The sequence below is a fragment of the Bos grunniens genome, chromosome 8 (genome assembly GCF_055505025.1).
Source record: "Bos grunniens cultivar Pamir isolate PY7600 chromosome 8, Bosgru_T2T1.0, whole genome shotgun sequence".
In the NCBI taxonomy this organism is placed as follows: domain Eukaryota; kingdom Metazoa; phylum Chordata; class Mammalia; order Artiodactyla; family Bovidae; genus Bos; species Bos grunniens.
Genome location: NC_141172.1, coordinates 37,548,489 through 37,561,540, shown reverse-complemented (window position 1 = coordinate 37,561,540; position 13,052 = coordinate 37,548,489). Strand labels below are relative to the sequence as shown.

The window sequence follows — 13,052 nt, the reverse complement described above, 5'->3', positions numbered from 1 at the left end:
ACCTTTGCTGTCTGTGTTTACACTTAGGTTACGTGTAGCCCCCTCCATGGGGGCCTTTTAGAAAGGCATCTAAAAGCCTTCCCTTCCTCCTACCTCTGTGCCTCCTCCTGTACCCCATAATCTTTATCACTGACCCTGCTGTATCAGTGCTTAGTAAGAATCTATCCATAACATGCTCTGGAGCCTTTTGAATGTTGCTGATAAGAGCCAATTTCCTTTTTTTTTCTGCATAGTCCTGGATATAAGCCATTTTTAAACATCATTAAGCCACACCTGCAGAAGCTTAGTGAGATAACAGAAGAGCAGGTCCAGCCTGAAGCCTTCCAGCCAATGACTGTGGGTAAGACTCCTGAACAGACTAGCCCCCGGGCAGAGGAGAACAGGAGCTCCTTGGGCCATGGAAGCATCCCCCAGGGCGAGGTCGGAGGTAGCAGTTTGGTCAGCCGGAAAGAAGAGGACACAACTCGAGCAGAGGAGGAGGAACCTTTTCAAGATGGGACTTACGACTGTTCTGTGTCCTAACAACAGTGAGTACCATCACCACAGGCAGTATTAATTAGCATCAGCGTGCAACTGAGGACACTGTGACCTAGTTGGAAAATTTAACCAGGGAGAGAACACAGCTCAGAGACTCTGGTAAGGTATTATTAAATTTTAACTTTTTCCTCTACGAAATCTTGAGTCCATAAAAATGTGATATCAAAAAAAAGATCATCTTTCATAAAAGTTTTTTTTTAAGCTGCAGTGGAAAATTGTGCAGAATATTGTACAGATGTACATGCGAACATTTTGGTTTTCTTAAAGATTGGTAGCTCTTAAACCACAGGGATTGTTTTGCCCCAGATGAGCTTACTTTTTCACTACTTAAAGCTTCCTATGTTTTCTGGTTCAGCGTGTGTTCCGGACTGCTTTTTAAAAATAAATGCTAAGGTGCTTGCTGTAGCTCATCAAGTACTTGAGCTACCAGTATGCCCCCTGGATCAAGAGCACTGGACTCCCTAGTTGGGCCTCTGAATAGATGCCTGCCCCGGTAGAACAGGCACCTGTAAGATGCTCCTCTTCTAGCCTCTTAATCCCGGTCCTCAATTGATGGAAGCTATTTACCTGTGTCAGCGTGCCTGCTTTTTGTCTAGCTTGGTTCCTACTAGGTGAGTGTAGGCAGAGGCCTGAGGAGTTCTTATCAATTATGCTATTAGATACCACTAAACTATTTTGTATCAAAGAATCGTATCTTTTTGTGAATAATTTTGTGTACATATACTCAAAGGCACTGTTCCTATTTTTAGGGCTTGTACTATAATTTGTAAGGTTTTATGCTGGATTCTGCATGGCTATAGATACTCACTCTTAGAACAAAGACAGGGCTTGCTCTTCTTTCCAGATATAAGCACTCTTCATAAAGGAAGACACATTTATTGGCTTGGTCATAAGGTAACAGAGATGGTCACACTGATCATGAAATGAAACAGGTTTTGTGCAAATTAATGTAGTTTCTTATTTATTGCTTTTGTAAATTGAATAAAAATGAACTCTGTAAATAGACTGCTGAATCCTGTATTATCACGGCTACTAAAAATTAGTATGTAAAGAATGCATTCTTCATCATAACTTCTTAAATATTTTATGTATTTCTAGATACGACTTAAATTTTAGTTTTCATACATTATGAAAACACAATTGCAGACTCAGTTGCTTCAGACTAAACACATATCCACTGTATGTATATCAATTACCTTATAACAGTATTAATTTAGATAGCTTGTTTGTACTGTGCAATTTGAACAAAGGAATGCAATGTTATTTTTTACAAAAACAAACTTATTTTTATAGTAACAACGTATTTGATGTGGACCAAATTCATACCACTATGTAAAACAGCCTCTCCTCTCATAGTGCAATTACAGTTTAGAAATAAAACTTGGTCCTCTATCCTTGCTTTTTAAAATGAATGGCTAGATTTAGTTGTCCTAGCCAGGTGTCCTTTGAAGGGAAACTCAAATTTGAAAAATGCTTTGTTCAAGAGTCATCAATGGTTTTAAATTACTGATTTTGATAATTTACTATCACTTACTTTTCACATTACAAGTGCAATACTTTGACATACTAAAATTCCTGAATAGGTGGAATATGTGATTACTGGTACCTGGCCCTTCTGGTGCTATGTTTATTTAAGCCTTTGTTTTAAACCACCTTTCCCTGAATCTTAAGATAGAAAATGTTTCCCATGTAAGTCCATGCAGCCCAGCAAGAAACTGAAGCAATTCTCCTGTCCTAGTCCATTATGAGAAGAAGTAGCATTACTTTTGTGTTTGGTGTATTTAGTCAATAAAAACGATTCACCATTGTAAACAGCCATGTTTACAGATATCCTCATGTGCTGCTGGGTTCATCTTGCACTCTTAAAAGCAGGGCACCCTTAAGTTAACCGTATTCCTATGGTTAATGCCATGACGGAAACCTTTCTTGTATAAAATACTTGTTTTGCAACCAACAGATATAGGTGGCCCCAAGGCAAAAAGATTGGCAGCTTTACAGAAAAACTTTTCTTTGGTAGTTTGTTATATACTTTAATTTTTTAAATCATATTTTAATTTTGCCTTGTTTGGATCACGTATTTGACTGTTTAAGCCATATTTAACCAATGAATTTAAATATTCAATATAACTATTTGAAGTTTAAATTATTTGCTGATACCAAAACAAGTTATTTGGGGGTAGAGTCAACCTTTGCTTGTAATTAAAAGTTGCTGCTACTTCTGTAATGTGTATTTTTTTTTTTAACTTGGTAAAGGGCAATAAAACCATTACATGAACTTTTTGTTTATTCATCAAGTTAACAGCAAAAAGTGTATGTATTAAAAGTCATTTCATTATATAATTCCACCTTTTAGAATTTTCCTTACAACTAGAAATTTATATTTAAAATGTATATGGGTATACCATTTTATGGATGTATTTCTTCACTCATCAGTTGAGGGACATTTGGGAGGAATTCAACTCGGACACTGATACGCAGGTTTCTGTGTGGACCTGAGTTTTCAGTTCTCTTTAGGAGTGGAAACGTTGGGTTATGAGAACTGGTTACTTTGGGGGCTGGGGGGTGGCGGGGAATGCTTAACTGTATTACAAAGTGCCTGTACCACTTTAAAAGAAAAAAGCATTCCACTAGTAGTGGATGAGGGTTCAAGTTTCTGCTGTCGACACTTGTTTCTGTATTTTTGGTTACAGCCGTCTGAGTTACGTGTGAAGTCGTACCTTATGGTTTAGGTTCACATTTCCCTGATGACTGACATCTTTTCATATATGATTATTAGCTGTTCATATCTCTTTGGAGAAAACAGTATTCACATTCTTTGCCCACTTCACAGATGGCTCATTTATTGTTGATTTGCAAGAGTTCTTTATATAGTCTAGACAGTTTTGCAAATATTTTTTCATTCTGAGGGCTTTTCACTTTCATGATACTGTCTTTTGAGACATAAAGTTTTTCGTTTTGGTGAAGTCCCCAACTTTTTCTTTGGTTCCTTGAGCTTCTGGGTGTTATATCCAAGAAACCATTTCTGAATCCTAGGTTATGAAGATTTATGCTTGTTTTTTTGTTTTATATTTTAGCACCTACATTTAGGTCTTTGATACATTTTGAGTTAATTTTTGTATATGGTATGAAGAGGTCTAACTTTGTTCTTTTGTATGTGACTACTCAGTTGTTATAATTTACTGAAAAGCTCACCATTTACTGAAAAGATTTTTTTCCTATTGAATTGTTGAGAATCAATTGACTACAAATGAATGGGTTCCTTTCTGGAACTGTCGGTTGTATTACATTGGTTTCTGGGTCTTTCCTTGATGCCAGTACTACATTGTTTTGAGTACTGTTGCTACTTAGGAGGAGGGAGTTTTGAACGTGAGAGACGTTGAGTTTTTTCAGGACCGTTTTGGCTCTTCTGTGCCCCTTGCATTTCCATTTGAATTTTAGAGTCACCCTGTCAGTTTTTGTGTGCACCCACCCACACACACATATGAGGCAGCTGGAAGTTTGATAAGGATTATATTCAGATCAATTTTTGGAAAATCTTGCCATCTTGATAATAGGCCTTCCAGCCCATGAACATGGAGTGTCTTTCCAATTATTCATAGCTTCAGTTTCTTTCAGGAGGGTTTTATAGGTACTTTTAATAAGCTTATTAGTATTTTATTCTTGATGCTATTGCAAATAGAACTGTTTTATTTTTGGATTATTGTTAGTATATAGAAATAATTGATTTTTCTATGTTGAAATTGCATCCTACAACACTGTTCAATTCACTTACTAACTATATAATCGTTTTGTGTGTGTGGATTCCTGGGCATTTCCTATATAGAAAATGATGTCATCTATAATCAGAGCCTGGGCTAGAGCCTCCAATACAATATTCAAGTGGCAGTAAGTAGATAACCCTCATCTTTCTGATGTTAGGGGGAAAGTACTGAGTTTTTCATTATACATTAAGATGTCAACTATTGAGTTTTCATAGATGGCCTTTATCAGGTTAAGGAAGTTCCCTTCTATTACATTTTTCATCATAAAGAGGTGTTAACTCTGTCAAAAAAATTTCACTTCTGTTGAGATGATTATATTGTTGTCCTTTATTCTAATAATACGGTCTATTATGTTGACTTTTAGGCTAAATCTCATTTTGGTCATGATATAGGCCAAACTTGAAGAAAAGACATTATCAATACACTTGTATTTTCACTAATCAAGTAAGGAAGTGGTAGTATCAAAAGAAAAGTACTGATGTACTTCAAAAATGCCCAAGATGTTTTTTCGAATAAAAACAGACATAAGGAGGCATAGATGCATTTTGGCTTTATTGGCCCTAAAAGACAAGGTATTATTAAGAACATAAGTTATTTGGCTGCTTCACCTTGTACTGAACTGTTCTGAAGGAACTCACTTGGAAAGGGAGGTAACTTGCATGGAGCTCTTGGAGCTCACAAGTGGGCTCTCTATTTTGGGGCCTGGTGGTGTGCCTTCCTTGTGAGCAGCAGGTCACTCTCTGGCTGAAAGATAGTATTTTCTCCCCCCACCCCATCCCCCAATGAAAGAACATCCTTTATTAGCTCTTCAGTGATTTTCTTTGCCAACAGTAATGATAAAACTGCTAAATAGGCTGTAGGCTCAACATTTAATTTCTGTGAAATTCAAATGCACAATTTCATTCCACAGTAAAACAGATTCCAGTTGAAGCCATGCTGAGTTCTTTGCTCACATGACCCTTTAAAATAGCAATTATACCCACAAGAGCCAACTAGGTCTTTCTAACAGCGGAGTTTTTTTTTTTTTTTTTTAAGCTCTAAAAGGCTTTATGGATTTAAAATAACTCTTCAGATGAGGTTACAGGAAAATATAAACAATGATGGTCTGTTTCTCTGTTAATGATACTGACTAGTATTTTTATTACTGTAAGGCAACAATTCATCCCTAGCAAACCAGTGAAAAGAAACAGACAGACATATTCATTCTTCCTACAGCTTCCTGAGTCCGCAGGCTGGCTTCTTAAGTAAGTGGTGGTGACGGTTTAGAAATCTGATCAGGCCTAAGTACATCTGCTAAAGTATGAAACAAATACTGCATGCAACCGTCATGCTTAGGTAAATTTTTAAGAATTTCTTCAAAATCACAATCCTTCACACTTTGCCCAAATGTGCAGTACTGTGCAAAAACTAACAAGTTCTTCAGACTGCTGATCTGACGGTGTGCATATTAAGAGCCATGAGTATTGTGTGCAATTATTTAACCATTTTTGGCATTAAAGCAGTGCCCCAGAATACTAAGCATGCCCTGAGTCTAATGTGCATCTTGTTACTGACCTTCTACATCATTAGAGCTTTATAATGCCAAAGAAAACCAAAACAAGAGCAAATAGTCCACACAGGGAAAAAAAGGCAAAAAGAAAACCATGATTATTATCAAAAAAGGAGTTAATAACATGCTTCCCAAGGAGGGGGTAGGCAGATGGGAATCACAGGGAACTCAGGTAATGCCCTTCCTCCACATTTGGAAGTTTGCTTTTCTTTTCCCTATAAATAATTTCCAGTAATCTATTTCAGATTAACCACAGAAACAGAAAATATGCCTGTATTTTGAAATTCATTTAGATACTATTTTTCTCCACAATTTTGAGTCTATAAAAGCTATCAACAGTGCAAACTTTGTGTGTCACTTGAATCATCTAAGACTAGTGATACAGCTGACCCTTGACAACATGGTTTGAACTGTTACAGGTCCAATTATACAGGGATTTTTCATTAAACAGATATCACAGTACTACATGATCCATAGTTGAATCCACAGATAGATGCAAAACCTTGTATACAGGGGTGTGACGATGCACATTTTCAACGGTGCAGAGGTCAGCACTCCTAATCCCTGTGTTGTTCAAGGGTCAACTCTGTGGCTCTTACGAAGTCCAGGAGAAGCACTGGTTCCAGTGTCCGTGCATATGACAGCATGGTACCTACCGTTCAGCTCTGGCTGTAACCCTGCTGTCTGTGTAGGCTCGGTTTTTAAGGAACTAGGAGGAGCATGATTCAGAATGCACACTGTATATATCGGACAAGCAGCTTTAAGAAGTAATTTCAAAGACACACACTACTATGCTCTCTGTTCAGGCAGATTCGAGTGCCACTGTTTTGTTTGTTTCACTATGGCTTAAAAAAAAGGGGGTTTTTTTTAGCCTAGACTTGGTAAAGACAAAAACTGTCTAACTTTTTACATTTTTAATGGGGAAAAAAGAAAGCTAGCAGAATTGAGCATTGCTCTCACCAAACTCTTACACTGCTGGAGCCAACAGCCATCTTCCTCCTCAACATGAAAAGCACCTCTAAGTCCTAGAGCTAATGTTGTGCAGGACCTAAACACCAACAGCTAGAAGGACACTCCAGAGCAAGCCACAGCCTCGAGTCTCAGGAAAGCCAGCTCTGCCAGCCACAACAAGTTACTGAGAAACTAACCTGTTCAGCTGGCTAGAAAACAAGGACCCAGTGCATCAATAATATTATGCCCTGAAGGATTAACCTTGGATAACAATATTCTGTTCATTTCTTTAAGAATCAATATAAAATGCCCAGCTATTCCCACTCTCCTCCCACCCTGAGAACAGCCACCATGGCAACTGAGGACTCTGAGAAGGGAAGTTCATGTCCTGTACTTCCACAAACAGTATTCTAAACCAAAAGAGCCTGGAAATTCCAGAAGGAAACAGGTATTGAAAACCACCTCAGAAAAGCATCCCAACGATGGAACATGTCTGAAGGACAGGAGCCGCCACTTCAATACAGGTTTCCACATCAGAGTACTAAGGCCTTAGAGCCTCCAAACACACTCTAAAGACTGCCCAGAGAAGCACCGCTCCCAGCACAGGCTGGGGCCTCAGAAGCCAGTCTTCATCTCAATTTCTTGTGACCAATCATTAACTCCTGTGATACTTTACCTACCATCTACTAACACAAAAAACAATGGTCTTGGGCTTTAACTGGAAATGTCATTTGTCTCATTAACAAGGGATTTACAGTACCTTCTGCATCGTTCATGATCCTAAGCGTTCAACTATTAAAAGTGGTTTGCTGGCTTTTGTTCTTAAGGTCATATAAAATGACATGTGTGTGTAGTACCCACGTGTGCTTAAGTGCCAGAAAACTGGTATTTTCAAGTGTCAAAAGGGCCATGCACTCTACTCCACAGTATAACCATTATAGATCATGCTCAGCCCTGAAGAGTGTTAGCCCACAAAGCTCTTTGAACATATGCTCGTTAAAATTCACTGACTTACATACAACCGTCCATGCAACATAAGGAGAAACTGTGCCACATGGAGTATCCCACTGGACATGTACTTAGAGCTCATCCACAAGATTAAAATACAAAGAGATTGTAGGTGCACACCCAGGCAGAGGGAAATGTCCAATCTGGGAACTTTTCTCTCAGAGCATCCAGCTGGGAGGATCTCTTGTCTTCCCCAGAAAAATAGTGGGCAGCAATGGCCACAGTGACCATTCCTTCAGGCTGTTCTTCCAAGACCTGCAGGAGAAAGTTAATTAGTTCTCTAGCTGTAAGGAGGCAGAATACTGACTGATTTCAAGGGTCTTGCCAAATACCACCTGGGAACCTGATCAGGGATACCAGCGATGCTAGGAGCTTCCCACCTGTACTTCTATCCAGAAGTGCCATGTGGAGGCCTGGAGTCCATGGGAATAAAAGACAAAGTAGTCCCCTCCTTTACTTGTGACTGGGGTGCCGTTGCCGAGAGACCACTGAGAAAGCGTAGCCCCTTTGTGGGTTCGAACATAGAATGACATATGGCTTGGTCCTGTAGGATAAAAGGAAGAACAGTTAAAACAACCTTCTAAAAAAGCAACAAGAAAAACAACCCAAACCAGACTACGAAGTTCATGCTTCACCACAATAAAGACACTCAGTGCAAACCTAGTGGAGGGCTTTCAGTCTGGATGTTCATCATGAATCAACAAAGGTAAGCAGTGAGGTGCAGAAAAAGCACCGAGTTCATAATAAGAAAACTTGTGTTTACATCTTGGCCCAGGCATTTAAACATACAAGAACCTACCTACCACTCAGAAGCCCTTCTTCAGAAATCTACAGAATAACTGCAAAAACTACAGCAAAAGAGCACTGAGGATTTTAGTGGATCCACATATATTGTATCAGGACAAATACTACTGTAAAGGTGGAAGACTAATGTGCAAATGCTGCCTGTAACACGCAGAGGGAAAGGGGAAAGCAGATAAAACTGTTGTGTTGGCTTTGCTCTTTTCAAAAGTTTCTGGCACTTAAGATTTATATTTTTGTTTTCATCGCCTATTTAACTTTTTGCTATTTGTATGCCAGTTTTTGTGGTATTCTTATCAGCTTATACATCATAGAAAAAGGAACACAAATACAGCAAGTAAAACTCAAGTAATTATAAATACTATGAGACAGTTGCGACTGCAAGTATTGCTCATAAAAATAAATGTGAATAGACACAACCCAGCTACTAAAAGAAAAATGTAGCTTAAAAAACTAGACCTAACCACATAGTGTATCCCAAGATATTCAGAAAGGGTAAAAATAAAGAACAAAGGTTATTTCTGGCAAGTGGACAGAGTCTTTAAAAGATAAGGAAATATTACAGATGAAATCAATGAAATAGACAATAGAACAAACCGACCTAATAAGCAAAAATCTGTTTTGTTTTTTTAAACTTAACAAGACAATCACTCAGTAACCTGACTGGAAAAGAGCAGAGCAAACACTAGTACACACAAAGATAAATAAGAACAGATTCAAACGGCTGATTCATGTCAATGTATGACAAAACCACTACAATACTGTAATTAGCCTCCAATTAAAATCAATAAATTTTTTAAAAACTACCAATAATAGAATTAAAAATGACACAACAAAAAAGATAAATAAGAAAAATAAACAGAAGAAATTTAAAAAATCACTGCATAACCACTATTATCTCCATAAGTTTGAAACCCTGAATGAAATAGGTACGTTGTTAGGAAAATACAGGTTATCAAAATTGAACACAGAGATAATAAAGCTAAAACAGGCCAATCTCTCTAGAAAAAGAAACCACCCTCAGAAAAAACAGCACCTGGCCCAAGGGGTCTCAGAGGAATTCCAGCCATCTTTTCAACAGAACAGTTCTAATGCCCCATAAACTGCTGCAAGACATGAAAAGTAAGGAAAACTTACCAACTGTTTCTATGATCTGTAACAGTCACGGTGTGTTTACATTTATAATGTATACCTAAATTGTTAAAAACAGTACCAAAAATACCGCAGACCGGCATCATGCATCACATTAAGAAAATACACGATAACCTAATACACCACAGGAGAAAAATCCGATGATTATTTTTATAGATGCTAAAAAAGATTTTCACAAAATTAAAACCTATTCCTTATAAAAACATTGAAGGAATGGTAAGTTCTGAATGCTTATTTAACCTGATAAAAAATATACACTCTTTTGGTCCTAAAGTCAATATCTTACATAACAGGAAAACACTAGAGACTTGTGACTGGGGTGACTTGATTCTTGTGTCAAGAACCAAGTCAAACACAACAAACACTTGTGACTTGTGACTTGGTTCTAATGTCAAGAATAAGGCAAGGATGCTTATTTACACAACTGTTCTATATTAGAAGTACAGGATATACTGTTTAGACAGACCAGAGGCATAAGAGTTGGTAAAGAAAACTGTATTTACACATGATATACAGTAGTTGACAAACTATACCTGAGGTCTGTGTTAGTATGGCTCTTGGGCTAAGAATGGTTTTTTCGCTTTTAAAGAGTGGCTAGCAAAAAAGGAAAGAATCTATAACAGAGACATACAGCAAAGTCTACAATATTTACTATCTAGCCCTTTACATTTTAGCGGTTCTTGGTATACCTGGAGAACATTAGTATCAATGATAAACTAAAAAATATTAAAGATTCAGTAAGATAGCAAGATGGATAGGGTGATTCAACATTACAGTGTCAGTTCTTAATTTATAAATTTATAATGACCCTAACTACAATAATTTTATATTAGAGAATACTAAAGTTCTAAATACTAAAATTAATAAGCATGTAAAGAATGGCAAGGAAAACAGTGAAAAGGATCTTCACTCTCCTAATGATTAAATGATTAAGCTTCTACAATTAAAAAAATGTGGTAACTGGTGCACAAACAGACCCACACACATACCACCAATTTTCTTTTTAATGATTTCTTAACCTCTGTAATCACAAAAAACAGGTCAATAGATGTGCAATCTGCCTGTCAGGGACCTGATTTTTATTGGAATTCTCCAAACTGTGCAGGAAGGAGAGAGATTTAAATTTTTCTGTGCTTCCTTTTTACAGGCTAGCATTTAAATAAAAACCAATTTATTGGCATGAACAAGAAAACCAGTTGGTACAAAATGAATTTATTCCTAATTAAAATGTTAAAGCCCAGAAAAGGGAAGTATTCACTATAAGAGGTGTCAGCTAGGGCCCTTACCTCTTACAGGTACTGCTCTCCACTGCTTAACAAGCAAATCCTACTATTTCACTACTGCCATCTTGTGTCCTCCAGCTTCCCTTATCCACTAGATTGTCAAGTCCCTTCTGTGTTAAAACGGAATGAACTATGCCTTCACACAATAAATGCAGTTACTTTTCACAATTGATATGATGGCCACTGGTCACCAAAAAATACAAAACCCAAACAGACTATGTGCAGAAGAGAAAGTTCAGAAGGAAGTGGGCAAAGCTGAGGGATATAGAGTCAAAAATTTGACAAGAGCACCAAAGTGACTGACTCAGTAAGCAGAGTCTTCAACAGATGGTGCTGGAACTGAATATCTATAAGGGAAAAGGACCTTGACCTCTACCTCAAGCCATACACAAAAATTAATTCAAGGTGGATCCTAAGCCTAAACATAAAAATTTAAAGCTATAAAGTTTCTAGAAGAAAACAAAGTCTATCTTCATAATGTCTGGGTAGACAAGCTTTTTTGGAAGACACATAAAGCATTAATCCAGAAGTCTCATCAGAAGACATCATTAAGAAAATGGATGGGCAAGAAAATCTGGTAACACTGTATCTAATAAAAGAGTTTGTCTAGAATATATAAACTCCTCTAAGACAATAAGCCCAGTTTTTAAAAGGGAAAAAGACATGAGGAAACAAAGCATATGAATGGCCAATGTGTTCCACATCGAAAAGTGTTCCACATCTTAATTACAAGAGGAATGCAAGAGATACTACCACTCAACACCTATAAGGAATGATAAAATGAAAAAACAAAAGAAAAACCAGCAAATTCAGGAAGAATGTAAAGCAACTGGAATTCTTGGATACTGGTAGGAGAGAAAAATGGAAACAAAATTTTTAGAAAGTTAAACATAAGTCTATCCTATGAACTAAACAATTCCACTATAAGAGGTGGAAAACATATTCCCAAAAAGCTTTTCCTAAGAATGTTATAACAGCTTTATCCACCTTAGCCCCAAACTGGAAAGAGCCCAGGTATCCATCAGTAGGAGAGTGATAAGCCACAAGACAGTCTGACTACTGACTGATACACTGACTACTAGTCAGCAGTGAAAAGGAACAAAATATTGATAACTTAACAACACCACAGCTCAATCTGAAATACATTATGCTTAACTGACCAGACACTGAATATTACATACTGGATGATTCCATGTGTACATATGAAATTCAAGAACAGGCTAATCAAATCTCTTAATGCAGAAAACAGAAAGGTGCTACTCAGGCTCAGAGGACTAGAGTGTAAGGGAACTTTATGGGGTGATGGAAATATTTGTGTTTTGATAGGTTATGTATGATTTTATCAAAACTAATGGAACTGTGTAAGATCTGGACATGTCAATGTATGTAAATTAGGCCTTATATACAGAAATATTCATTATATATTTTATATTTATATATGAATGAATAAAAATAAGAGGGAAAGTTATGTTTGAAGATACTTTTCACTCAAAGTCCTAGACAACTTTCTGTCAGTCTTTTTTAAACTTCATAGTTAACGTACAGAGTGAACAGTAGCAGAAACTGTTAAAAGTGAACGTCCTGTATTAGGGTTTTCTAGACAAACAGGATATGCAGAAAAAGTGAATTATTTTACAGAACTGGCTCATGTGATTGTACAGGCTGGCAAATCCAAACTCTGCAGGAGGCGCAGGCAGGCTGGAGACTCAGAGAAGAATTAGAATCCCCAGGACTTGCTGGCAAAACTCCCCCTCCTTGAAGGAGGCAAGTCTTTTTTTTTTTTTTTTTTTTAAAGGCTGTCGGCTGATTGAACAAAGCCCACCATGGTTATGGAGAATAACCTGCTTTACTCAGAATTTACTGATTTAAATTAAACGTCAATCCTATCCAATAAATACCTTCACTAGAAATAGCTAACATGTTTTTTTTTTTCCCCTCCTTGTATCTGGATACCATCTTAAAAAAAAAATTGCCATATGTAACTCAACACAATTGAGTGCCCATTAGGCG

At 37.3% G+C, this 13,052-nt stretch overlaps 2 protein-coding genes across 24 annotated transcripts in view; one reads left to right on the top strand and one right to left on the bottom strand.

Moving 5' to 3' along the window:
• Positions 1 to 2,812, top strand: part of RIC1 (RIC1 partner of RAB6A GEF complex) — a 146,050-nt gene extending 143,238 nt beyond the window's left edge. For all 12 annotated transcript variants that reach the window (XM_086415199.1, XM_086415198.1, XM_086415203.1 and 9 more), the window contains one exon: positions 234 to 2,812. In XM_086415199.1, the coding sequence (XP_086271325.1) occupies positions 234 to 522 (289 nt within the window). In that variant the 3' untranslated portion in view covers positions 523 to 2,812. The remainder of the gene's footprint in view (positions 1 to 233) is intronic.
• Positions 1 to 13,052, bottom strand: part of ERMP1 (endoplasmic reticulum metallopeptidase 1) — a 66,814-nt gene that overhangs the window by 3,456 nt on the left and 50,306 nt on the right. For 3 of the 12 annotated variants that reach the window (XM_086415210.1, XM_086415211.1, XM_086415218.1), the window contains exons 14-16: positions 8,187 to 8,350; positions 7,927 to 8,061; positions 1,346 to 1,449 (exon numbers count right to left, since the gene is read on the bottom strand). In XM_086415210.1, the coding sequence (XP_086271336.1) occupies positions 1,348 to 1,449; positions 7,927 to 8,061; positions 8,187 to 8,350 (401 nt within the window). In that variant the 3' untranslated portion in view covers positions 1,346 to 1,347. Of the gene's footprint in view, positions 1 to 232; positions 1,450 to 4,833; positions 8,062 to 8,186; positions 8,351 to 13,052 lie in introns of those variants that run through there. The other 9 variants (XM_086415209.1, XM_086415215.1, XM_086415217.1 and 6 more) reach the window with 3 other exon arrangements.